Source organism: Hetaerina americana, unplaced genomic scaffold, assembly GCF_022747635.1.
Source record: "Hetaerina americana unplaced genomic scaffold, ioHetAmer1.1.p SCAF_11, whole genome shotgun sequence".
NCBI lineage: Eukaryota > Metazoa > Arthropoda > Insecta > Odonata > Calopterygidae > Hetaerina > Hetaerina americana.
This window is the reverse complement of record NW_027286181.1, coordinates 42,743,044-42,769,664: the sequence shown is the minus strand read 5'-3', so window position 1 is coordinate 42,769,664 and position 26,621 is coordinate 42,743,044. Positions and strand designations below refer to the sequence as shown.

Genomic DNA, 26,621 nt, shown 5'->3' with positions numbered 1-26,621 from the left:
AGTGTAATTTTCATGCCGCTTAATTTTGGAGTAGACTCACTTATTTGAATCATAAATTTAGAGAATGATGAGAGACACTCTTTTCATAATTTTTACCATACTAATTTCGCCTCTTTTATATTTGTGCATTTGGGCAGGTTTTTCAATCATGTAAAATATTTCTGAGACTTTGTTAATTCCTCGTAATATGTAGTAGAGGTTTATGTAAATTACAGATATAAATTATTAAGGAAATCAGAATAATTTTTTTGGCAAAATAAAGATTAAATTTCGACTAGTGAACTATTGTCCCTCAATGTTTTTTGAAAAATTTTGGGCTTTTTTTGCTGTAAAATCATCATAAACGTCACTACTTATCTTCTGACTTAAGATTTAATTTTTCGCGTTAATTTAACGTTCACGGTAGTTGATAGCTTCAAGAACTATACATTTAAACTTGAAATAAAAATAGACAAAGTTTTACCCACAAAATCCAGATTTTTTAATTTCTACAAATTTCGCCTTCCTTGAGGTCAAATTGTGCATCATTTTAATGCACTTTGATGATCTCCCTAAAATATCTCTGGTGTAAAAAGACACCAAAATCCAAGCTTGTTCAATTTATAAATAATTAAAAGATAAAAAATTCACCTGAATATTCAGATAACCTGTTTACATTATTGCTAACGTCTAGAGTATGAACGATCGTGGGACAGCGAAAGAATAAAAGTTCACCGCAACACTAGTGATGAATGTTTTATTGACTCAGTTGTTGGTTTTTTCATTTTACCCATATCTCTCAATATTTCTTGTCAAACATGTGATAAAAAAATTGTGATATTTCACATATCGCACTTAAGAGTCAGACTCATAGTATCGTTTCATGGATACGTTTTGATTAGGCTTCTCACTTTCGAATAAAACGCGACTTTTTTATTTCATTTTATCATCCTCTTCTCTTCTTCAACTGTTCCTTGCAAAATATTTAAAAGATGTTTATTCTAATACCAAAGATATACATGTCAACTCTGCCAAATTAAGGAATATATGTGTTAAATTGGATAAAACTACAGGTTTATCAATTTTAAAGCAGTCTTAAAGTTAATAATGCAAAATAAATGTTTCTTCTCTAAAATGCAGGAAGAAATATAATCAATGCATCAGTTTTTCACAATCATATGTCATATTTGAAAATACATAAAGGTCCACCGTAATGTGTACATTTACTGACAGTAATACTATACGCATGAGTTTCGACGTATGATATAATTTTGAATCTTAACGGTCTAACTCTACATAGCGTAAATCCAGAATTCCATGGGAAATACGTAATGTCAGCTTTTTTAGGTCACTAGGATTAAATATTTGCGTTTTAGATACCCTGATCTAGAATAATGTGCAATTTCACGGAAATGTTTCTTTCATATGTTCTTATAATACGCTAAACAATTCGAAGAGAGGCGCCCTAAGTCGTTAACAGGTGACCACTTCAAGCATTCTTTACCGTTAAAGATAACAGGGTAACACGAAACTGACTGAGTTCAACTCCAGCGGAATGAAGGGAAAAAATCCCTCTGATCTCCGCAAGATGCGTACGTGCACATGTATGTGTATATATAAATATCAATAAATAAATAAATATAAATAAATACAGGGTTCGTCCGGAAAATAAGTGTACTGATTACTGATTTTTTTCCCGCCGCTCCAGGCGCGCCCAGCACCGCTCTGACGGGCTGCGATTGGAGTGGGTTATGTTGGCAAGCGACGCTGAAAAAGACAGTCGGCTCTGAGCTGTGGTGTAGTGAGGAGCTCTGTTAACGCGAACCTCCACGCTCGACCCACGTCACGGAACGCGATGCCGAAGCAGCGTTATTCCATCAAATTTGCGGTAAAGCTTGGGAAATCGTCTACCGAAACTGTCGGTATGACTAACCAGGCTTACGGGGAGTCAGCCATGTCCAGAAACATGATCTTCCGGTGGCACAAGATGTTCGTGGAGGGCAGAGAAGAGGTCGACGACGAGTCTTCGAGAGGTTCCCGATGATGCCTTCGCGGGAGCGTTCCAGGAATGGGAACGCCGCTGGAACAAGTGTATCGACTCACAAGGGTCCTATTTTGAGGAATATTAGCTTAAGATATGTAAAAGTGTAATACATTTTTTTTCCTGAGCTCAGTACACTTATTTTCCGGACGAACCCTGTATGTATGTATGTATAAATGTATAAATAAATATGTATGTGTGTGTATATATATATATATATATATATATATATATATATATATATATATATATATATATATATATATATATATATATATATATATACACACACATACATACACACACACACATGCATGTATGTGTGTGTGTCTGTGTTTGCGTTCATTAGTGTGTGTGCGTTGGTGGATTTTTTTGCTCAACGTTTAGAGCGTAGGAACATGCGGCCATCCTTCCCTGCCCCGGAATCACATCCGACACGACATATTTTACCCGAGAAGTCGCCGTGCGATCTGTGACATCCCATCGCTTCGGCCGGCTTTCGTATCCCTCGTTGTTGTTTTTCCAACCACTCCCCCCCTATATCTCTCTCTTTTTTTAATACCACTCAAACCCTTCCCATCCGCGCGCACTCCTTCCCCTACCCCGACATTTCCCGCCGCACTCCGAATGCGGTTGTCGTTTTGAGTTATTCACGCGGGCTGAGGGGTTCGGGACTCGCGTGTGAGGGGAGGTGATGGTGAGAGCGGGAGGGACGACTGCTCGAGGGAAGGGTGGGGCGGAGTGGTAAAAAAGCGTGTCGCCGTGAAATGACGCCGCTCTCCATCTCTTACCATCTCTGTCGCTCCCTCTTATTTAAACGCGATGTCTTAATGGGCCGTGGCACACGCAGACAAATGGCTTAATAAGGACGAGTGCCGCGACCGAAATGTTTCCGCCCATTTGAGCGCAGATATTTGTGCGAGAGGCCACGAGTGCATTAATATGTCTCTTGATGGATTTCCTCGACGTTTCCCTCCCCTCAAGTGGGGCGGGGAGGGCAGGGGAAGGTTATCGCAGGCTGTGTCCGAGCGATTGGGTGGGGTGGGGAGTGAAGGGGTAGTTTGTGAATTTTCTTCGTTATATAAATTAATTTTTTTTTATTCCAGCAAAATTCGATAGATATGTTTCCTTTTTAAAGAGGAATTGGTTGAGTAATTTATAACTGCATTTTTGTGGTGACAGGGCAGGAAAATATAAAAATGTACGATTTTATCTCTAAAACCACCCTTTGACATTTTTGCGCGCGACGAAATTAAATTGACATCATTAATTTGGCTATACATTAGCCAACGTCTCCTAAACAAAGATCAGGATTAATATGGAGTCTATAAGGCTTAAATACCTCCGAATGTGGGGTTCAAAAGTCATTATAAGTCATTTTATCTATACCATTTACAAGATTTGTATAAAAAGTAACGGTAAAAATGTTTCATAACGTGTGATTGAAGTGCTGAACTCAGACCGCTGGTAAAGTGTACTCATGATTGCAGATCGTATTGGTATTGATAAATTGACATTTCACACGATTATTATTGAAAAATTGGCAATGCGAAAGATATGCACTAAACTTATCCCGAAGACCTTGAGTGATGACTATAAGCATAGTCGAGTTTCGCGAAGACCTTCGGCAACGTCATCGCGAGGATTATCCAATCCCCTAACAATCCCGACTTGGCACCGGCTGGCTATCTTCTATTCCCGAAAGTGAAATCGTCCTTCGAAGGACACCGCCATGGAACTAGAATTGCCATCCAAGAAGCTTGCACGCCTACCCTTAAGGACTATCCGGAATTTGCCTACCAGGGACCCTTCGAGTCGTAATAGGGCCGCTGGAAAAAGTGTGCCTATGTTCAAGGGATTTAATATGAAGAATGTTGAGGCATTTTAACAATATCTGAAATAAATGCATTTTCCGATACTTTTTATGCAAACACTGTATGCATGCGACGCATCAAGTTAGATATGCGTACTCCAAGAAATTTTGAAGATGCCGCGACAGTTTTAACGGAGTCATCCACTAAGTGTACATTGCAATGAAACAATTTATAGCATTCCCTATATGATCCTTGTTAAGGGGAAAGATTTTTACACTCTGAATATGTTGCATTGTAGATATGCGTAGAGTAGCGTGTAAATATGAAGAAAGCCTTAATAGAGGTGTGATGCATGCGGTCTTCTAATATTAAAATATTAAAAAAATTAAACTCGATGTCAGAAATATTTATATTATAAACAATGAAAATTAAAGATAAAATCATATTTTACAGTATAACGGTATAATTGTGCGTTGAATTATTGCGAGAAACGGCTCGGATTAAAAATATTGGACCTTTAGAGGGTTAAATGTCCATAGTTTTCACAACGAGGAATTTTAGGATACATTTCTCGATACATTTTCAATTCTTATTATATTTAAATGTTTATGGTATTAATCGGTTTGAAAATAAATTCTATGTTAAATCTCACTGTATGAGCAAAAACCTGACTTTTGTTTCGAGCTGCTTTTACAATTTGATATTTGGTAATCATTTGATAATTGAATTCAGCATTTGTACGTTCAACTTCCTCATTTGTCTTTCATAAGAGAATTTAATTATTATAGTTATTATATATATATATATATGAAATCAAATAGTTTTTATATGAAGTCAAATATATATTAGTTATTTGATTAGAGTTTTGAGTTATTTCTGAAGGGTAACATGCATGAAAAGTCTGCAATTATCGTTCGGAAACTGAAATCTTTTAGGAAAATCGTATTATTAAATGCTCATGAACATGAACTCTCAACTGAACTTGGCTTCAATTGAAATGAGTATAGTTTTCTTGATCATGGTGCCCTCGTTTTTCAGAAATTATTTGACAGTATTCTATAATCGCAACTTTTCTTCTCATTCTCATCATTGTCACTTTCCATTTTCTATACAAAAGGGTTTATTTATGAAAAAGATAAATATCTCTCAAATTTATCAATCTAAAGTCACTTGAGAATGTGATAGTGATGTAAACTAGTACCGAAGATTCTCGAAAATTGTACGGTGACGTACTTCTCAATGATGTTACATTGAAATTCCATAGCGTATCCTAAACAGTCATTTTAATGAGCGGAATCATTATTTTCGAAAGTAGAAACTATTCCAGGTGCAAATGCGTCGCTAAAGCTTGGTGGAAGCTCATATTTGGGGATGAGGAGAAAGGGGGTGTTCAGGGTTGGGTTCAGGGGGCGAGGAGATACGGAGGTCTAAGGAGTGAGACTCGACGGAGGACTAGGAACACCGGTTGTTAAGGAAGGATTCGCGGGTAGGTGGGGATTAATTTGCACGTTTCGGATTCCTGGATTCCACTCAGGACGGTTTCAATTGGCAAACACCCCGAAACCTCCACACTAATAACCCCCAACATCATGTGATCCGATTTTAAAAGAGAAAATGGTAAAAACGGCAGTACCTGTCCCTGAAAGAAAACATGGATTAAAAATTAAAGCCTTCGGTACGTCTCTCCATCCCCAGTTACCCAACAACCTCGGATTCTTTCCATAACTCCTCAGACTGCTTCACAAAATGATAAAGTAGTTGTAGTTTTAGGGGGACGCGACCGACAGCAAAGTCATTTGTGCCATTAGGAATGGAAGGAAAAGAACGGGTGGAGAGAACGCCGGCGTTGGCATTAGCCTACTCTTGTCGAAAGTCACCAAGGGGTCCGCAGTTTTACGTCTCAACCGACGGACGTCGTACTCAAATATTGTGTATGTGTGATTTTTCGGGTACCAGGTCTTCCTGGGAAACCATTACCGGCACAGGGAAAGGAACTGGCCCCTCTACCCTCCTTATGTGTGAATTTCACACGGCGTCGGGCTTAGTACTGGCTGAACTCTACCATCACCGACCAAACCGACCTTCGGATTGATTACTGTGTTTATGGTTTTTATGCTCATATGGCACATTAGTTCAGTGGTAGAGTATTTGCTTCACAATTAAATTACGGTGGAGTATTCGTTTGGCATATTTATTTCATGCAAATTCACTTGACCTCTGTGTTCGCCAAAATGTGTACTAGACTGTTTTCCACAACCCTATACCAAATGCGTCGTTAAATCACCTAGCGCGCCTTTTTGGCTTGTACGTGTATTTGTGCATAAATGCATTTTTATAAATAATGTGTATATATATATATATATATATATATATATATATATATATATATATATATATATATATATATATATTCATTATGTATGTATATATATATATATATATATATATGTATATATATATATATATATATATATATATATATATATATATATATATATATATATATACACACATACATACATACCTATTTATAAAAGTGTTGGCTGGGGAAAAATCCTTTCCCTGCACATCAGTCATTACTGTTTCCTTTTGGATACACGGTGTAACCGCGATGGGAGAGCACCACGAGCACACAAACAAATGGCACGCTAAGAGCAATCTTGGCGTGGAGGGCGGGCGTCGTATGCCTCGTGGGGGATGAGGGCGGAGGTGCACGCAAACACATGTAGACGGGGGGGGGGGCGCCGGAGCACACAGACGCACACCATACGGGCATGCGCGTTCGAAGACTGAAGTGCATAGCGCACTTAGAACTGACGTGCGGGAGACGGAGGCAAAAACGAGAGAGCGGGCGGGGAAAGGGATGGAAGGAAGGAGGGAGAATGAGATAGATTAATGAAATTTCCACAAAGCCATTCCGGATTCGCGTTCGAAACCGGCTCCTCCTCCTCTCTGTATCTCTCCTTCTCCCTCCTTACCCCTACTTACCCCATGCCCCCGCCTACTCTCCTCTTCCTCTGCTTCCTCGCACCGCCTCCATTTTCCCCCGCTCCCCTATACCCAGGTCCACACAAGGAGCGGCCTACAGCCAGCGGCAGCGTGGGCACTTCTAAGGGACGAAAAGTCATATATCACGAAGGGAACGGACACAGCCTTGGCAATGGCTCCTGGAAAGAGACGGGAGAGAGAGACTGGGAGGGAGTCGTAGAGAAGTAAATAGGGGAGGCAAAAAGATGGTGGATGGAGGGCTGTGAGGGAGTAAGGGAGAAAGGAGGGGAGGTTAAGGAGAAAAAAAGGGCATGATGCACACCAGGGAATGGAGGCGGAAGAAGAGAGATAGGCGTGTATGGGGGGTGAGATTAAAGAGTCGGAAAGGCAGTTAGCGGTAGGAGTTGAGGAGCTGGGGCCGGGAGAGTGGGAGCAAATTGATATTGAGCGCTTGGGATTCTGAGCGGCCTGTGGAAGGGGAGGCGGTGAATGTAAGAGAGAAGTGGGAGTCAGGAATAATGAAGACCGATCGTTGGACAAAGAAAGTAATGTAAAAGGCAATACGAGACAAAAAGGGAGAATGCGACAACATAAATCCATGGGTGAACCGAGAAAGGTGGCAAAAAAAAAACGCTTATTGCCAAATCAGTCTCTGTGACCCATTGTTGAATGTTTCGAAAAATGACTGCAAAAACAATCGTGATACACAGCTAACCATCTTAAAAGTTATTCGTGCGTAAGGGGTTTTAATTATCAGGTTAATGTCGCTACACATGGGCTTCGGTAAAGATGAGGTCCTACGAAACAGTCAATTTTGCCTCGCATAAACTTCGTACGAGATGTTGAAACGGTTAAATGAATGAATGTTCTCACAAATGACAGAGAAAACTGTGGAAAAAGTTAGGTGAATAAGTCTTAAAAATATTGTAAGGGTTCCCCTATGTCTTCACGTAGATCATTAAAACGTTTGTAACGTAGTTTAATTTTTTATTTTGATATATTTTTATTTGCAATAATGTCTTACGATTGACATGAATGGAAGATAATTTCTTCATCCCTCTGGAGGAATATTTATTTGTGAGATAAGTTAAGAGAGCGTAGGTATAGATGAATTGACGCATTATATCAATTCAATGAAACTCCAAAATCTCATTTTGAGCCCATTCCAATTCCAAGGACCATATAATTTACGCATAGAAAGAGATTCTTGGGATATATTTACTCATTTTTTTATTGCTAACTTTTTTATTATTCCTTATTGTTATCGATTTTTTATTAACTTACTTTTGTGAGTATATTTATTTCTTTATGAAAGCAGCCAAACACGGCACAAATGCCTTTACATTGGCTGACAAATTTAGCATTTTGTACCCATAAGAACATAAAACACCGAAGTACCTCAATGAGAATACATCCTTTTCGCAATGCTTCGCAAGTTTCTTAAATTATTTGAATTAAATTAAAAAATAAATGTAAAAATTATTTGAATTACGAGAATAGTTTTCCGTTTTCATTTTGGTGGTGTCACACGATGGGGTCTAGATTGATAAATATAGCCCACGCAGCGGATTCAGTACTTATTTAATATATCGCTTTTAATAATATGCACTTAGATTACCTTATTTCGAAACATACATTTGAATGAAAGAAAAAACCATGATTTTTATGGCCAAAATATCTAGGGCTATGAAATGCTTTTCAATGTTCCTTTTTCTTCAAATTCAATTCCTTTAATGCTAATCGCACTCAATTGCGGCCGCAAGTGGAATTTTTGACGCTGACGGAGAGGTCCGGCAGGTGTGCCCCACCCACGTCCTCGGGGAAAGATAAACGCCGCCGTGGCTAAGGCCACCGGTGCTTTCAAACTCTTAGAGCAGACAAAGCCGGATCTCGGGGCATTTCCTCAGATCCGTCATCTAGGAGGCATGTCACCCTACGTTGCTATTACTTCTGAACCCCTTGGATGACTGTGCTCAGGCATCGGGCGACGAAAGTGGGAGGAGATCGGAACGGTGCTCGCCATAAAGGGAAACACGTGATGCATTCCTTTCGGAAGAGCATATGCGCCCAATGTCAATTCCTGCCGTTTGGTCGGCGTGGCCAGGGTTTTTATGAAAATATTTTATTCAAAAGACTTGACATGCCAAAAGTAGGTGCAAATCCACTCGCATCCTTTCCCCATTCAGTTTAAATATTTCCTGGGTTCAACACCTAGAAGTCGGAGATGCTCTCCACAAACAACATATCTCGCTATACAGAAGAATATAGAGGCAAAATATGAGGATAATAATGCATTTTCAACTAGATAAGTAATCATGAGGATTATTCAGTATTTATCCAATTTTTAGCTATGATAAATTTATTTTAGGTATTTATTCCTTCAACATTAGTATTAACTTCCGCTTCGTTATGTGTGCGGTGAAAATCATGTTAAAGTTTGCAAAAGTAGAAAAATTGCGATATATTTGCTGGCAAAAGGATAGAAGTTGAACTGATTAAATCATGTTAGCATATTATTTTACTCCAACAAGCATCTTGATTATCTATTTTTTTAACATCTTATTCTCATTTGTGAAATAGGTATATTTATCTTTTTTTCTGAATAATCGCTCAAATTTTCAGTCTATCATTAATTTTTTATCTATTTAAAGCCTATTGATTTTACAAATAATTAAATATTTTAAATATCCCTGAAATATATGTATACTTATTTATGCATACAATGTACATATGTATGCATAAATATATATATATATATATATATATATATATATATATATATATATATATATATATACACACAGACACACTCATAGATACCTGTACACATAAAATCGTCCTTAATAGCCTTTTTTTGTTTCGTCGCTGTCTAATGTGAAGTGAACTCAAAGCAAACCCACGTTTCAGCCCTTCCGTAAGATATTGCTGTGGGTGACCTCTCCTCGGATGACCTTTTGCCCAACTGTTATTTTTCCATATATTTATATTCCACTGTTAATGTTCCCTCACTTTTCCATTTTATGGTCAATGGTAGCTGGGTGACATAGACGCCGGAAAAGGCTTATCCTGAGATGCATGCCAAATGGATCCTTTTTATTGCTTTATCGAAAGACAGACTGCTCTGCTCGTAACGCACAAAGAGCTCTGCCCCTATTCGAAGAAAACTGGAGGGAAGTCAACCCATGCCTTTTGAACGTGGGAGGACGACAAAGTGGAGGCCGCTATGTTATAAAAACCACATTTTTTTACTATATTTAGCCCCAATTGCATTAGAACTAATGGGCAGGAACCCCCTTGTGGGAGAACCATATAGAAAAAATCAAGTATATGTAGCGCCAGTACTAATGGCTTCGTTTGCCTTAATTTACGTAAAGTTGCATTAAATACTAGATTTTACAGAAGCTAAAAATTTAAACTCTGGAATATTTGACTTGACGAGAAGCACCTTAAACGTATGGGGCATGCATATCTTTCAATTAGAAAAAAAATTATTTTAAAAGCATTATGACTTCAAAAAAAACGATTCCAGGTCACCTTACTATTCCAGGATTACCTAAACTGAAAATTTGTAAATTTTTTTCTTTGTTTTTATGATAACATGAACTCTTAGTGATAAATAACTAATGAAGTATAATTTGTCTTGGGTGTCATTATAAAACGGTTTCTTGAGTTTCTTTGAATACAACAAAGCGTAAGCTTCCCGATATTATATATATAGTATACATGACAGAAGAAATTCTTTTTGCATATTTAAAGGATTTCATCTCAGTAATAGTACATTGAAAAGCTGTCAAAATTTTTAATGCGACTTGAATTCTAGAGGTTGCTATTTGTGAGACCTTGATGAAGAACTCTTTAGCCTCATTGAAAAACCAATAAATGAATACTTGCACAATTTTTCCATTCTTAATTCAGATTCCTGTATTTACGGTTATACTCTCTCCGTTTCAGTCAGCTGTTAGGATGTTGGGTGTGTGTATGTGTGGGTTGCTGGCCAGAGGGCCCAGATTCTATTACTGGGCTAGCCTCTCTTGGCACCTGCAGCTCCACCCAAGCTATGCGAATTTTCGGGTACCAGAACTTCCTTGAAGACCATATTCGGTACAGGGAAAGGAACTGGCCCCTTACCCTGATATGAGGATTTGACATGCCGTCGGGCTTAGTACTGGATGAACTTATCTACCGTCACCTACCAAACCGACCTTCAGGTTGATATACATACGTGTTTATGTTCACACACACAAACGTATATATATATATATATATATATATATATATATATATATATATATATATATATATGTATATATATGTATGTATAACAAACTCAAGCACACGAGGGTGGTGTGAAAAATTTCCGACCTAACAAAGATATGACATTTTTTCTGAAATTTTCTGAGTTCGAAAACTTTTCTGACCACGCTTGTGTGTGTTTGTGTGTATTTATATATACATATTTATATATATATATATTGTATATCTTCATAATAATTTTAGCGACAAGGATAACTGAACTACAAGATAATGAAGTGTCAATACAATGGAAAAAAGTAGATGCCTATGAGTTCGTTGTATATTTTTAGGCATATCATATGATTGCAGATTATGCGGCATTAAAATAAAGTCATCATCATAAGCATAAGTTTTTGTAAATCGATGACTCTCAATATTATTAATATGGTGTTATAATGGCTGCATTTCATGATTTCTATTATAAATGAAACTTTTAAATATTACCGTATACTGCACGGAACTCAAAATGGATATTATCTTTTTTATTTTATAATAACCTTTTCATATTTATTATCGTTATTTTAATTGAAAACGAATTCTTAATTCCAACTACCGTTGAACTCATTACTATTGATAACGTTATCGTATTGTATTTTTAAGGTGCTAGTCAATTTCTTCGAGTACAAACTCATTTTTACTAAAATTAATTATTTCTGTGACCCAAGTGTGTGTAAATTCCGCAGAGCATTATAATTCTAAAAATTTCCTCATTTCCTTTGGAGATATATTTAGGCAGTTCACCCATCAGTGGAAATTTTGCTGGTATTATGAAAATTTGCCAATGGATCGTTGAATTACTGACGTGAATGATTACGGGGCGGATGTCGTAACTCGGAAGGACTGAGGGAATCAAGAAGTGTAAGTCTGACTGCAACTCTCGACTGCATTCGTTCAGAATGTCGGAGGCATCCGAATTATCGTTGGAGATGCGCTCTAGTACAAGGGTATGTGAGGGCCTTGGCATGGATTATTTTCTTTTTTTCCCTCTCTCACGTCTCCCTCTCCAACCTTCTGTTCCGGGTGTCACCTCCTTATTTCGTTTCGAACCTTGCTCCACACCCCACCATGAATCTACCAAACCCATCACCCACTCTTACGACTCCCTTTGAAAACACATCCCTCAAAACCTCCGGAATCCTCCCTCCCAACCGCGCACTGCCTCTCTCCAATCCTCTTTCACTCCCGGTCTAAAACGCTTCTCCCGTACGTCTCGACTTCGAGTAAAAAAAACCCTCCCTGCCCAGAGAGCTACGGACGGAATTATCCAAAGGCAAGGTTGTAGCAGTGGGATTGGTAAGGATTGGAGGACCGAAAAAAACTTGGAAAGGTAAGGAAAAAAATTCGATGCTGGAAGGGGAAAAAATATGCAGCCCGATGCACGGGAATCGTGAGGAGAAGAAGTTCTCTTTTCTCTTTCGACTCGCCACCACCTCACGTATTTTCCTTCCATTCCGTCATTTAGTTCTAAAGCCTCCGGCTCCCATGCGGAATGGTGTTATCCAAATCTGCGGTCTGTGTTTTGTCCGTGTCTGTCCTTGTAGGTGTGCGTGTGAACGCCCAGATTGTTAGGACGAAGAGAGACAAATTTCCCTTATTCAAGTTCCAAATCCTACTTCAAATTAAAAGATTCCCATTTTTCGAGAATTGCTAAAGCCCGTAAGGAGATCACAAGATAAATCACCTTTAAAAATAAGCATGACACAACCTTGGTAATTTGAATTTCTATCAGATAGTATGACCTCTGTTAGAACTTGCGTGAAAGAAATTTGTCGTTTTGATATTTAGAAATGAAATAAAGTGGGTAGAATAAGTATTAATATGGTAACCCCCCGCCATACGCCCTTGCGGCGACTTACGGGGTATTGGTTAGATGTAGATTGAAAGAAATTATGGTTTATGGAATTAGAAAGGCGATGACCAGCAAATCTGTGAATGGACAATATAAGTATCCAAATGCTTTTAGGAATCATGTTTGAAGTAGATATATTTAAGAGATACTAATTGTCAACTACTAATTAGTATAAAATTGTCATTTTTCATTGATTCTTTCCATTTTTCCAATTTTTTTTAATGTTTCGTTGATCCATGGCATTCATAGAATACATTTCAGAAATAATACTCTTAATTTTCCCATACTAACAGTCCCACGAACATTTTCCGTTAGACGTTAATATTTACAGGATATACAATTAAGTTATTTGAGGATAATTTTATTTGTTATTTTAATGGTATATACTCGTAATTGTTTCGGAGATTGTCTTTTTACAACCTAAAAATATAGTATTATTTCGGTAAATATTTCTGCATTTATTCCAAAACGCTAATTCCAAGGACGATTTTCATCGGTATAAATGTATTCTGAGGATAATTTTATCAAATCTATTCTCACATTGGTTTTCAAGGGATCAATGAGATTAAGATTTAAGTCAGTACTCAATAGTAAAGAATAGCAGTGGGATCAAAAAGGGTGCTGGCATAAAGTTCCCACTTCAATGTAAATTGGCTAAGGAAACACAGTAAACCCATCATATAATTCAATTCTTCAGATTTTTCCAAAGTCCTTGCATTCTTTCTAAACATGGTACTTGGTTCAAGGTTTCCGGTCACTATACCTACAAATTCATTTGAAAACTGAATTAATTATAAAAAAAATCCAGTACTGCACAAGTTAGACTTTCTGAAACTGTCAGTAAACGCAATTCATATTTTGATTTTTCATATAATTTCAACAAAACTCAAATAAAAAATAAATAAAACTGAAATTTAAGCAATATGCAATGCAATATGCTAATTGTAAAAGTAGCTAGGATACAATTAATTAAGACAAAATAATTGGAAAGAGGTATAAAAAATATGCAAGAATTTCTGTACAGAATTAAAAATAATAAAGTTGAAAAAAATAGTTCAGCAATCAACTGAGGAGAGAAACTGATGAACGGAAAGATGGTGAAGACAGCCGTGAAAAAATATGGGGAGTTTACTGTGACATATCTAAATGGGTGAACTGAAAATAAAGGGGGAGGAACTGTCAGGCTGTAAGTAAGTTAATCCGGTTGTACTACAAAATGCGATGGGTAAAATATAAATGAAAGAAAAATTGATGTTCAGAGAAAATGTAAATAATAAATAAAGAAACTACGTAATGGTGAAAATAAGCCAGGTGGTCATGATATAAGCGTAGAAAGGGAATGTAATTCAATGATGATATCATAGGTCTAGGAAGGCTTTGATTCGAGTCAAAATGGGCATTAAGGGAAATGAACAAGGAAGAAGACTGCGGGAATTAATTATGTCCGCAGAACTAGTCGAAAGTTTGAAAAAAGGGGGAAGAAAGATTGTTCGTATCTTCAATTGTAGCATTAATGTGTTGCTCGACAGTTTTCGCGACATTGGTTATTATTTTATCTCAAAAAGGTCATAAATAGTTGTCTATGAGGGCTATAAAACTATAAGTTTTCAATTTAATTGCGACAAAGGTCTTACTTTGGATCATCAAGCAAAGAAGGAAGAGAGCCGAAATAGGCATAAATTCATAGAGGAGAAAGACAGGTTTTCCATCGTTACCTATTCATTTCAACATACATGAAGGAAATAGTAGGAGAGGAATGGGAATGGTTGGAAAGAACCCAGGCAGGGGACTTTTCATATCGCTTAGGCTAGAGGATGATAAAACGTTAGTTATACAGTCTTCCAAAGGGTTACAATCATCAATTAGTGTTTTCTACAACAAGTCTTCTGGGCATGGGATGAGAATGCATCACAAGAAAACGAATGTGAAGGGATACTCAAGAAATAGAAAGGCTAAGACAAATATTACAGTTGGTGGACACTAAATAAGAGTTTCCTAACGAAGGAAGCGTTTACAAAGAGGCGGAAGTAGAAGGCAGGAATCTTAATTACAAATGTAAAGCATCACCTTGTAAAACCATTAACATGTAAACGAGGGTAGTTAACATACTTTCTCCTCTATGGATTTTAATTCAGAAAATTGGTCATTGAGGCAGATTGGATTGCAGAAATTCGAGGCCTGTTAGATGTGAGTGCGGGGAAGAATGAAAGAATAATATGGGCGAAAAGGAAAACAAAAAATTAAATTCTATGCATGGTATAAGATGAGAGACGATAGTTGGGAGGGTGGCAAAGTCAGGGCAAATGGAATTAGGTGATACTGAAAAGTATTGGAACGCTGAAGATTCATGTGGGGAGAATGGGAAAAGGAGAAAAATATTAGACATTTTGTTCTAAATTAACGGATGTAGAAAATAGGCAGAAATAAAAATAAGTTTTTTAATATGTATTTTGTTTAGTTGATGAATGTAATTATTTATGCATCTTCTATGATAGAAAATTTAAACACAAAAGATATTCAGAGGCAATCTTCATCATGTACAAAAATATTATAAATTGAGAGACGCACAAATTGAATACTCATTCACATTCTCCTGCGTAGTCAGTTATTTTAAGGAAATTTTGTGAAATTTCAGTTTGGGCTTATGAGTACAGCATTGTCTAGCCCCGGAGTACTTAAAAAACCTACCGGTATATGACACTTATTAATAGATGTATATTAATACTTAATCAATGTATAATAGGCATTTCAAATGTGGTAACAATTTTAAGGACTTATGAGTGGGAGTGTTGAGGTTAGCATTTGGAATGCTGGGAGAGCAAGTTGGAATGTAGGATAAAAGACATTTTTGATGATATGAATGGAGATAGAAAGTATGCAGAACTAATGAGAGAGTTATTTAAAAATATAGTCCATATAAAAGAATATTTTTAGCCATGTTAGTCAAGGCTTAAACCTACAGAAGAACCAACTCTAAGTCCACACTAAAAAGAAAGACTTGTACTTATCCACAGATTAGCCCAGATTTTTCCACATAAATCTGTGGAAAAGTACAAGTCTTTCTTTTTAGTACTGATATTAAATACTTCCACGAAGTGAAGCCTGAAAGAAACCTTCCTCAAACAGGTAGATTACTGCTAATGGTAATAATAATAATAAGGGACGCATCGCAAAACCTGGAGGCATGGCTGAAATTAGTTAGAAAACTCTTACAATAAGTTAAATTAGCCAAGAATATTCTTTAATTTTCGAGGGTAAGGAAGGGCTTAGAGTTTTAGTGGTGTGTTATCCCTAGATTCATTAAAACTTTATCCTAACACTATAGATTTCTCCTAATAGTAATGTTTCAACTTCCTCAAAATCCCCCGTTTCCTTAGCAAAAGTAGTGAAACAAAAATATTTAAAATTGATTTGTACAACTATATTATCGACTAAAGACATGATATATTTTTAAATCGTTACTAAAATATATAATTTATATTATTTTGATTATTAATTAATTTTCAAAATAAATTTATTTTTTCATATTTTGACGAAACCTAGACCCTAATCAAAGCTTCGTTCTTCATCTACAGCGCATAAGTTGTAGAAAAACTATTAGACCGTACTCTTATAGATAGTTGGCTACATTTTTAGACCACTGTTACGGTGTTAATGATTTAATCCTGCAGATAGTACTTTATAATTGGGATGAATTTCTTTCATGGATTTAATAAAAGAGTCAATTATTACCACCTTTTTCGGAAGGATATTGCAATAAGCCGACGACATGAAAAGTCATCCCTAAGAGTAAAGAAATTTTTCATTTGATTCCGAATTCCAATCCAGAATTCCGAATAGCAATGTTCAATATTTAAATTTTTATTTGAGGTAATGCCTTGTGTCACCAGCTACATTTATCGGAATCGGATTAGGTTTTAGATTAAATCAATAACACTCAAGTCAACGCTTTCAAACTTTGCTTTCGGAGATGACAGTGAGGCCGTCAATTGCGTTCGGCGGGCGAAAGTGATTACTCGTGCTTTCAGCTTGGTGCGAGACCATTTGGACCAGCGCGCTCCTCCCGAATGATCAAATCATCACTGCAGTAATTTGATCCACAGTGAATGTGAATCATTCTGCTGAAACTGTTCCAATTGCGCCGAGATGGCCAAACCGCGTGCCAGCATCATTATGTTCTACATGGCGGGCGTATTTGCGTCGGTCGAAATTGCATTACAAAAATTTGAAACCACCATGTTGTTTTCCCGTTCGCAAAGTACCATTGGTACAAGCGTGGTTTAATCCCGAAAGATTCTAGAGTGCTTTGCGTTAGAGAGAGAAAGAGGGAAGCAGAGTGAAATTGGTTTGATTATATTTGCTCTAATGAGCAAACGCCCAAGACAGATAGTTCAACATTGCTGACATTCACCAATGTGTTGTTAATTATACAATACTTCAGAATTCCTGCGAGGGACTACTGCAGGTCTATTTTGGCTAAGGGTAAAATAAATCATATAAAATGTAAAAGAAATGTTGCGAAAGTTATAAAAAATATGATACCAAAATTCATTACAAACAACTAATAATTTGGTTTATAAACACTTCTGCCACTGATTAAAATGTCTCTTTAGTTCAGTTATGACGTGACCTTTTCTTCCCTTAGATTACTATTGCTCATTACGTTTGACACCATGTTATGTATGTATTTTCATGCTAATGAATGCTCAAAGTCGCATCATATACTTGATTTTGATTTAGAGTGATTGTATACTGAGGATACAGTATGTGGTATAAAATATGATTAATCGGCAGGTGTTGCTGGTCGTGGTAGAAGAAAGAATGTTGGGAAATAGGAGAAAAAATACAATGTGCATTTTAGACGACATTTAGACAGATCGAACGAGCAAAAAATCGATGAGAAAATGATATGTCGCACACAAAGATCACTGCTCATGATAAGAAGCAGGTAATAAATTTGTCATAGGGTCCGTCCAAAACTACCTTATGTAAGTAAGTTATTTTCAAAGAAATGAAGTAATTTAGTATCAGATAATTTATAATTTATCTACCCGTAGAAATAGGCATTAGTTTCAAAAGGACGAAGAAAAGTTTTAGCACAGTTTTCATAATAAATACATCATGATCAATGTACTATATATTTTATGTGGCACCATTTCAAGGCAAGAACGGCATAAACCTTGGAGCGTTCCATTTTTCCTATTTTGTCTTTAGAAAACTATTATATCGAATTTGTTATCCTTTCATGTGTTAAAGTGTGAAGAAATGAGGTTTACATTTTAATCTACCCAAAATATAGTATATTTTTGTCATATTTCATTATTTTATCATATTTTTCATTATTTTATCATTTCATATTCATCATTTAATATCTTTGTACAGCCACGAGTGAGTAATTACAGTGCACTGAAAAATCATGTTCAAGGCGAGCATCTTATACCCTGATGTCGTTGATTGACTATTTGTATAGGCTTGTGATGTAAAGTTAAATGTAAAATCCATGATGACTTCTGTTAAGTCAGTATTCGCGTTTTTAATATTAAAATTTGTAGCAATGGTGAAAGTTACGTAAAGAATATGAGACGAAAATTTGATTTCATTTTTAAATAAGTACTTGATAGAAATCGGTCATGACAAAAAATGCTAAATAATAAGGTAAACACTTATTTTAAACCCTTGGAGGAATATTTACCTTGCAGGTCATTAGAAAAAGCAATAAAAATAGGTGAAATTGTTTCTTTATTACGCACACCATAGACTAAGTTCATAAATAAAAGATTCTCTTTTTAACAAGGAAGTGCTTCTCTTCTTATACGTCTTTAAAGAAGTCAGACCTGTTGTTATCTCACGATCATCAGGAACGACAGGGACATTTATGTCGATTATACACCCCTTATTTCAAAATCTAATGAACAGTAAGTATTCCTTTTTCATTATATTGCCCTTATTGTTCTCCGTCAATGTATTCCATTAATGCATTTAAAATTATTTAAAAAATAAAGCATGTTTACTCGAAATTATGTCATCCTCTGTTACCTAAAAGAGCTTAGATTTAATAAATACAATTATCCAGTTCTCCTTATTATGAAAGTAGGTTTATTTCATTAACATAAATAGCAGCAACATTCTGTATTACCATTTTATCTGCAACCACTCATGCGCTGTGTCTACGTGGGTAGCAGCTTAGAATAAACTTCAATATTCCTAGTTTTGTAGTATGCAAAGTTCCACACTCTACGCTCTAGGAAAACCTCGCAAAATATTAAATAAAATAAAGCAATTTCTTGTCGCTTCCCCCTCAAAGGCTCGCGCACTTTTTTTCAAAAAAAGAAGAGATCTCTTGATGGAGAGAAAAGACCTCAATTTTTGTTCTCCCGAGGAAACTCGTCTTATATAAGTTTCACCGACCCAAGTTGGCGGGATCAGTACTGCTGGGATAAGAACTTTTCCCAGGGAAGAACCGCCGACCGCCACCTTGGAAAACCGCCGGAATAGTGCATTAAGAAGTTTCGTCGAAGGTTTTGGAAGGAAGCCGCTCACGCGGGCAACCGAGCATGTTAAAATTCGGTTGTTTCATCGTGCTGCTATCGTGGAGGCAGAGGCACCACCCTCCTCTCAGTCTCCTTTCTCGCCTCCCCACGCGAAGAAAGCACCTGCTGTTCACGGCCAACTTCGGCTCGGGACACGAACGAGCAACTAGATAGAGCGAAATCCTGGGGTTCGCTCAAGGGTAGGTGCGGGAGGGCGGACGTCGCAGGGAGAGAGGAGGGAGGTCCTCTGGGGTGGTGTGAGGCGGGATAAGGGGGCCCAGGGGGTGAGGTTGTTTGAATTAGCGCGGTGGCGAAAGAAGGATTGAAGTGGTTGGGGGAATTGATGGGGCGAGTGGGGACCAGCAGTGCTCCCAATGCCTCAAAACTCACTTTAAATCCACACTGCGCCGCTCGATACGCGGCTGGGGATTTTTCACTCAGCAAGGGTATCTCCAAGTCAGAAGTCCTCCCCGTCGATCAGGATTCTTTCTTGGCAGGGAAATTCAAAGATTGTGTTTGGTTTTCACTCAACCCTTAGCAAAGCGCTAGAGTGGGGAGGGAAATATTTTCGTCTATTTGCAGAAACAGCGGTGTGAATTACGAATAGGCAATGAAATAAACAGTTATGAGCAGTAGCATATAAATGAGAAGAAAGGCTGAAATCAAAACACTTTCTTATAGGAGGAAACTTCGACTTAATAAAGAAAATTAAGCCGATGTTAATGACGATTGATACGTATTAAGAATTAAAAAAATAAAAACGGATGGAAGTAGGAAAATCAACCGAACTAATAGTTGAATATGATAAAACTTGGGAAAATATGTGCAAAAGCTGAATAAATTATGAGTGAGGTAGTGGATAAATGCATATTTTTTTTGGAATTTCCAAAATTAGAAGTTAAAAGGAGATGAGAATAGGATGCCGCATGAAAATTAATTCAGATTTCATATATGATGTTTAAAGACTTGCTCATTGATAAAGTCAAACTTTAAGTAAATAAATAATCACCTACTGAGCTTATTGAAACCTTGCTTTGCCTACTACGGGTGAGGATGAAACCCATAATTCCTTCCCCTTTAACGATAAATTCTTCTTGCAAATCAAGGGTTTTGCCATGGGCAGTAGGTTCAGCCCTTCCTATGCATACCTCTTTCTTGGTCCCGCGGAGAAAAAAATTCTTTTCAAACCACCACTGAAACCTTTATTGTGGCTCAAATATATCGATGACATTTTCTTTCTCTGGCCACATGGTACTGATTCCCTGAAAAATTTCATTTCCGACCTCAATACTTCGTCCTTTGTCTCATTCAATTCTTAGGTTTCCTCTTCCCAATTCACCTCCTTGAATGTTAACGTATCATTAATTGGCCAAAGATTTCACAGTTCTGTACAAATAAAACCCACCAACAAACAACAATACTTACATTATAACAGTTGCCACCCACATCACATCAAATGCGCCATTCTTTATTCCCTGTCCATAAGATGACAGAATTTGCGATTACCACGACTCCCTTTATTAATTTTCTCTCAACTCTACTCTATTCCCTCCTCAAACAAGGTTATCCCGAATCCCTCCTTAACAAAAGTATCCGAAGACATACTTACACTCTCAAACGTTCCTCAACCGCGGAAATCCATTCTCTATCAATCTGCAGCACATACCTCCCTGGCCTAGAATATCTGCGATTAACCCTGAAAGATCTCTACCCTATCCTCAAAAACCATAATTCCACCGCCAATCTTTTTCCCCAGTATCCCTGTGTTACTTTCAAAGGCCCCGCCTACTTATCAGATCTTCTCAAATCAACCAATCTATTTCTTAAATCTCGGCCCCGTCCCAAAACCACTCTCATACCCTGCAATAAACCTAGATGCCCAACATTTTTTAGATTGATGCTAATTAAAGTTTATCCATAGATTTCTTTCTGATGATAGGAAGTCAAATATTTTTCTTGAGTGTCCTTAATGCATGCATTTCTTAATCCATTTTGCGATACATGATTTTCATGGAACGAATTATAACATTGCTCAAGTGCTAGATATAATCCATTGTAAATATTCGCAAGTAAAGAGAGAATAATGCCTTATTACCCTCGTTAAATTATCGTCTTATGTGTATTTCTTGGTTACTTGAGGGTCTTGAATTAAATTCTTAAGGAATAAAGATAGAAACTTGAATTGGTAATGCTCAATTTTCTGGGTCATCTTTTGTAAAAATAACTCCTTGTGCTTAATTCAGAAGATTATTACGTGGGTAGTAGGCATGGTAGTAGGAGCAATGTGAGAATATGGGGAACCTGCTGAGATCGAGAATGGTGCACTGCACAGAGAAGTGGGGAACAATTCATAGGCAAGAAGGGATAATCCCGTCACAAAATCTGAGTAGTCACAAAAAATGTATTGATATAACCAAAGATATTTGAGCAAAATGGAAAAAACAGTAAAAAGACCGATGCTTAAATCCCAGAAGGCTTAAGCATAAAGAGAGAATTTAATTATAAATTAAAATGTTGCGATGGCTATTGACTTTCTACTCCTAGGGTTCGGGTTTGAATTCTGGTGGTGGTGGTTGAATTCCTTTGAATGTGAGTTTGCGAGTGTTTGAAGTAATGAATACACGTGAATGTAAGTGAAGATTGCTTCCAAGAAGAAAAACTCACGTTCTCGTGATTAGGACGACGTTAAAATGGTGACATTTGCTTTGCGTGCTTCGACTGTCGGTTCGTAATTACTATTATTCCCTAGTGTATAAGGTTATAATTTGTCGTGTATATTTAATATTTTTGCGTATTTTTTTTAATTTGAATTGTTATTCAATTCAATTGGTCGAGGTATCCTAGAGTTGAATAGAGTAGCGTATTCTTCTCCCACTTTGAATATTCATACTCGGTCCAATTGCTAAATTCCACAGGAGCGCATTGCTGGCTGATTTGTGTGAAGTTACGGTAGCAACAAGATTAGTCAGAAACTTAGATGGCGATAAAATGATACTCGTAAATAAGAAAAGTAACGTTTTTAAAAGGAAATATTTTTATTTTTTCCCATGATAGGCATACACGCCTTCAGTACACTTTAATATTGGATGCCATAAGTGTAAAGTTGCAACTAGGAGATGACATAAATCTTAAATTACAATAAAATGCCCAAAAACAATTTAGCAGTTTACTGGCATGTTATGACATATCTGGTTCAACCTAGGTTGTTGGTATATCCTGTATCTGAAGCGACGCTTCATTTTTTCTGCCCATAGTGTGCTGGAGGCATGAGCCTGGTTCAGGGGGAGGCGGTAGCGGCGGAGGTGGTGGCGGAGGAGGGTCTCGTAGGCCCGCAGGTCGCTTTGGCGATCACAGCTGTGATTCACCTTGGGGCCTCGTGGAATCAGCCGCGCGAGCAATGAAGAGTAAGCACGGTGACAATATCGAGTTCGTCCTCTGGACAGGGTGAGTACTCTATAATTATTCCATATTGTATTAAAACTTTCATTACAATCATTTTATCTTATTACAATCAGATAATACTTGGTTAATTCTAGATTGAAATTTCATATCTGATATAGAATTATTTGTTACCTAAAATGAAGCTTTAGATATTTAGGCATTGTTTTTCGATGTTTCCCCTAGTATTTTTTTTTTAATTTTCAATACTCCTTACGTATTATCCCTCGTGAATCCATTATTTAGAATTTCGTCGTTGTTTTGTTAACCTAAAGTAGCTGTATCCTATGTTTTACATTGAGAGCTCATTTTAAACAACATTAATGAAAGAAAAACTACATTAACTTTCTAAATAAATGGCTAGAACAATCGACGTCTCTTTTCACAAATGACGTGCTCTGAACGGAATTGAGTGAGGTTATTGGGCATTTTCATTAATAAAAATATTATTAAATGCGTAAATAGTATCCTATGTGCTTCAAACATTTTTAAGGTAAATTTAACGTAAATTTAAGAGAAGGTAATGGAAAATATATAATCGCAAAGTTCGGAAATATGTTATTTCAAAAAAGTGCCGAAATGCCCTACGCAACAGCATATTTTACAAGTTGCGGTGATATATTTCCCATTTAGGTGGCCTTTCTCACATATAGGTTTTATGTATGTATTTATATACAAGATCTGCCCAAAAATTGGTAGGACTAAGTCGATTACAAAAAATTAATTGCCAGAATTGATACATTTACTCAAAAGTCTTCAAATTAGCTCCTTTGTGCGTCCACACACCGCAGTCAGTGGATTTTCTATGCCTCGTACGCCTTCAGGAAGGCGGCGCCCAGAATTCTGCTAAGGTTCCTTGTCACGGCCTGTTGTAACGCCTCCACCAAGCCGTGGTGACATCCTTTCAGCACAGATTTGAGGTGAAGGAAGAGTAATAAGTCAGGGCATTGTCTAAAAAATTTGGATCATCATCCTCATTGTCGAGAAGCTCTTGGTAGATCTACATGTCAGTTTTCTTTTGTTCGTCCGAGAGCTCTCGTGTCAAAAACTTCGCACACAACTTTCTCATGCCTATGTTTTCTGATCAGAATAATATCTGTTCAACCATCCCCTTTCGAATATATTATATTTATGTATTTTTTTAATTCAAATAGAAATCTCTAGTTTCTGACTGTATTCTAATATGGATATATTTCAATGACCCTGCATCTTTGAAGCATAATGACTGAGGTTAGAGGAAATGTATCCAAGAGTCGGACATATTTGATGTGTATTTGGTAATACATCTAAAATGTTAAATACAACGAAGAAAGAGCAAACAAAGTTTTAGACATGCTGATGGAAGGCATAGCACTGCCGACAGTTATTCAATCGTCGAAAGAAAAATTAATGCAGTGTCCAACGTGTCGAATTCGATAATTGAAGAGTGTGATAGCGGGGAGACTGTTGGCTATTTAAGGAAGGTGGAAAGAATATTGTGCTAGATGGTTAAATGTGATTTAGGATCTCATAGTATTTAATGTTGCGTTTCCCGAGACAGGATTTGAATATTAATTAGTTTCTGGGTATATCAAAATGTACTGTAAACTTTTTGTAATAATAATTGGTAATATATTGACACATATTAATTTGGGTTTCATTAATTTACCACCTGTGTAATCCCATTTAATAGAGTTTTAAAAAAAAATACAACAGAGTGTACGGTAGGAGCCGATCAACACGAAATGTACTGGATTAATTCTAAAGTTAATGCTAATTAAGAATGTATGTAATATATTTCATTGGCAACTAAAATATATCTGCAATATGAAATAACTATTGAGCTAACACTTTCCAAAGTTACTATGTGAAATTAGCATGCTGAACTGTAAACCACGACGGTGAAAATTCTATTAACTAAAGCATATGCAATTTAAGGTCCCCACCCATGACGAAAATGTGACACTGATATTTACAGTGGGACATGTGAGGCATCCCTTCGCCCCTCTCCCACTGAATAGGGCCGAGATGTGAAAGAGGGAGCTTGAAAGCATAACAAAAGACGGTTAAAAAGGTGTTTTAGCATGAACTACGTTAGATTAATTTTAGCCATACTCTGTCTTGTGGGAAGGGATTATCCAACAATATATAGGAGATAAGTGCAAAATGCATGCACATTAGTATACATGCATAAATGCATATCTGCGTAGAAGTGTAATAATTGTGCATGCATGGCTGATGACCTAACACCTCCGCCACATGTCCTTGAGGCGGCTTGCGAGGTATTATGTAGATGGAGTAAAACTATTTATTCCCTAATTGGGTGACATGTGACATTCTTTTAGGCTCCAACCCCACAATTACAATCCCGTATTTTGCGTGGGAAGAAGGGACCTTTGCGTCTGATAGTTCTGGCGTCCATTTTTTAAATTCTAAATCATGTTCCAAGTGGTCTATGTATCGTGAAGTACGAATAGTCGACCTACGTGCTCTGAACCTATTTCATAAGTTCAGCTTAACGTTAAATCGTCGTTGTTCTGATTGCTAACCCAACTTAAGAAACATTTCTAAACGCTTTCCATTCTATCATATCATTTTTAATAAATCGGATGTTTAACCCTCTTAATTTCCCGAATGAGGGCTTTTCTCGTCGGATCTTATTCATTACATGCTCATTCTAGCTGGAATAATTCTCCTGAGAAAATGTTAGTAATATTCCTTCTCCTTAGATTCATCCCTGCCAAATCAGCGTCTAAAATCCCAATTTTTAATTGGCTATCCCACAGATTTTACGTATATTTACATTCATACACTACCCCGCGAGTTTTTGAGAGGACGTGTGGCATAAGGTGTAGGTCAGTAACTATACTCCACCTTACTATTCACTTCGTAGTTAAATTCGTTTAAAATGACTCAAATTCCTAGTATGAATATTCTCTAGTGTTTCCCTGATATGTTCAGTGTGTTCATGGCCGTTCCCTGCCAGTGGAAATGAAATCCCTGGGTAGCAAAAACAATTTGTTATTGTGTGGAGGTTACTGATCTCCAAGGGGAAAGACACAAATTTCAGGATTTAAAAAGGGTCACGAGCTTGCTTTCCTTAATTTTTTAAATATTTGACAGACTTTGCTGGAATATTAATTTTTGGTGGAGCCATTGAGATTTTTAATGATACCCTGATCACATGTCTGCAAAACATTAATTGTGTTTTTTTGGCAAAAAGATCAATTTTATTGAGTCTAGGCTATACACGTTGGGATTGTAGGTGTGTTATTAAAAATCAAAGCAGTTTTGCCCTTCATCTGTGAACTGCGTCTGTCAAATGCCTCAACCGAGTTCATGAAAATGATTCCGGTTATTCAAGACTTTTTATTAGCTGTGTATTTCACCGGCTGTTTATTTACATTTTGCAAAAGAGACGAGGATTGAGAAATATTCCGAGAGTGAACACTAGCAACTTTTTAGAGCTATGGATAAGAAACGTCAGTAATGCGCTTTTTCGATTTTTTTCACCAGAAAACTTCTCAATTTTAAATTATTTAGTCTTCTCCGGGAGGTAGTGATAAAAAATGCCGGTTCATGTTAGCTTTAAAAATGTCATTTACTGAAACTTTTCAAGTAATATTGGCAACATTAAAATTACCACCCAGATTTTACATCACGGGAAACATTTTCATTCACTAAAAACACGTTTGAATACAATTCCATTC

General features: G+C 36.9%; 1 protein-coding gene across 1 annotated transcript in view; it reads left to right on the top strand.

Annotated features, from left to right (window-relative positions):
* The window catches only part of LOC139701164 (acid sphingomyelinase-like phosphodiesterase 3b), a 1,047,894-nt gene that overhangs the window by 808,192 nt on the left and 213,081 nt on the right, over nt 1-26,621 (top strand). Inside the window, exon 6 of the mRNA XM_071599739.1 lies at nt 22,749-22,938. Within this exon, the coding sequence (XP_071455840.1) occupies nt 22,749-22,938 (190 nt within the window). The remainder of the gene's footprint in view (nt 1-22,748; nt 22,939-26,621) is intronic.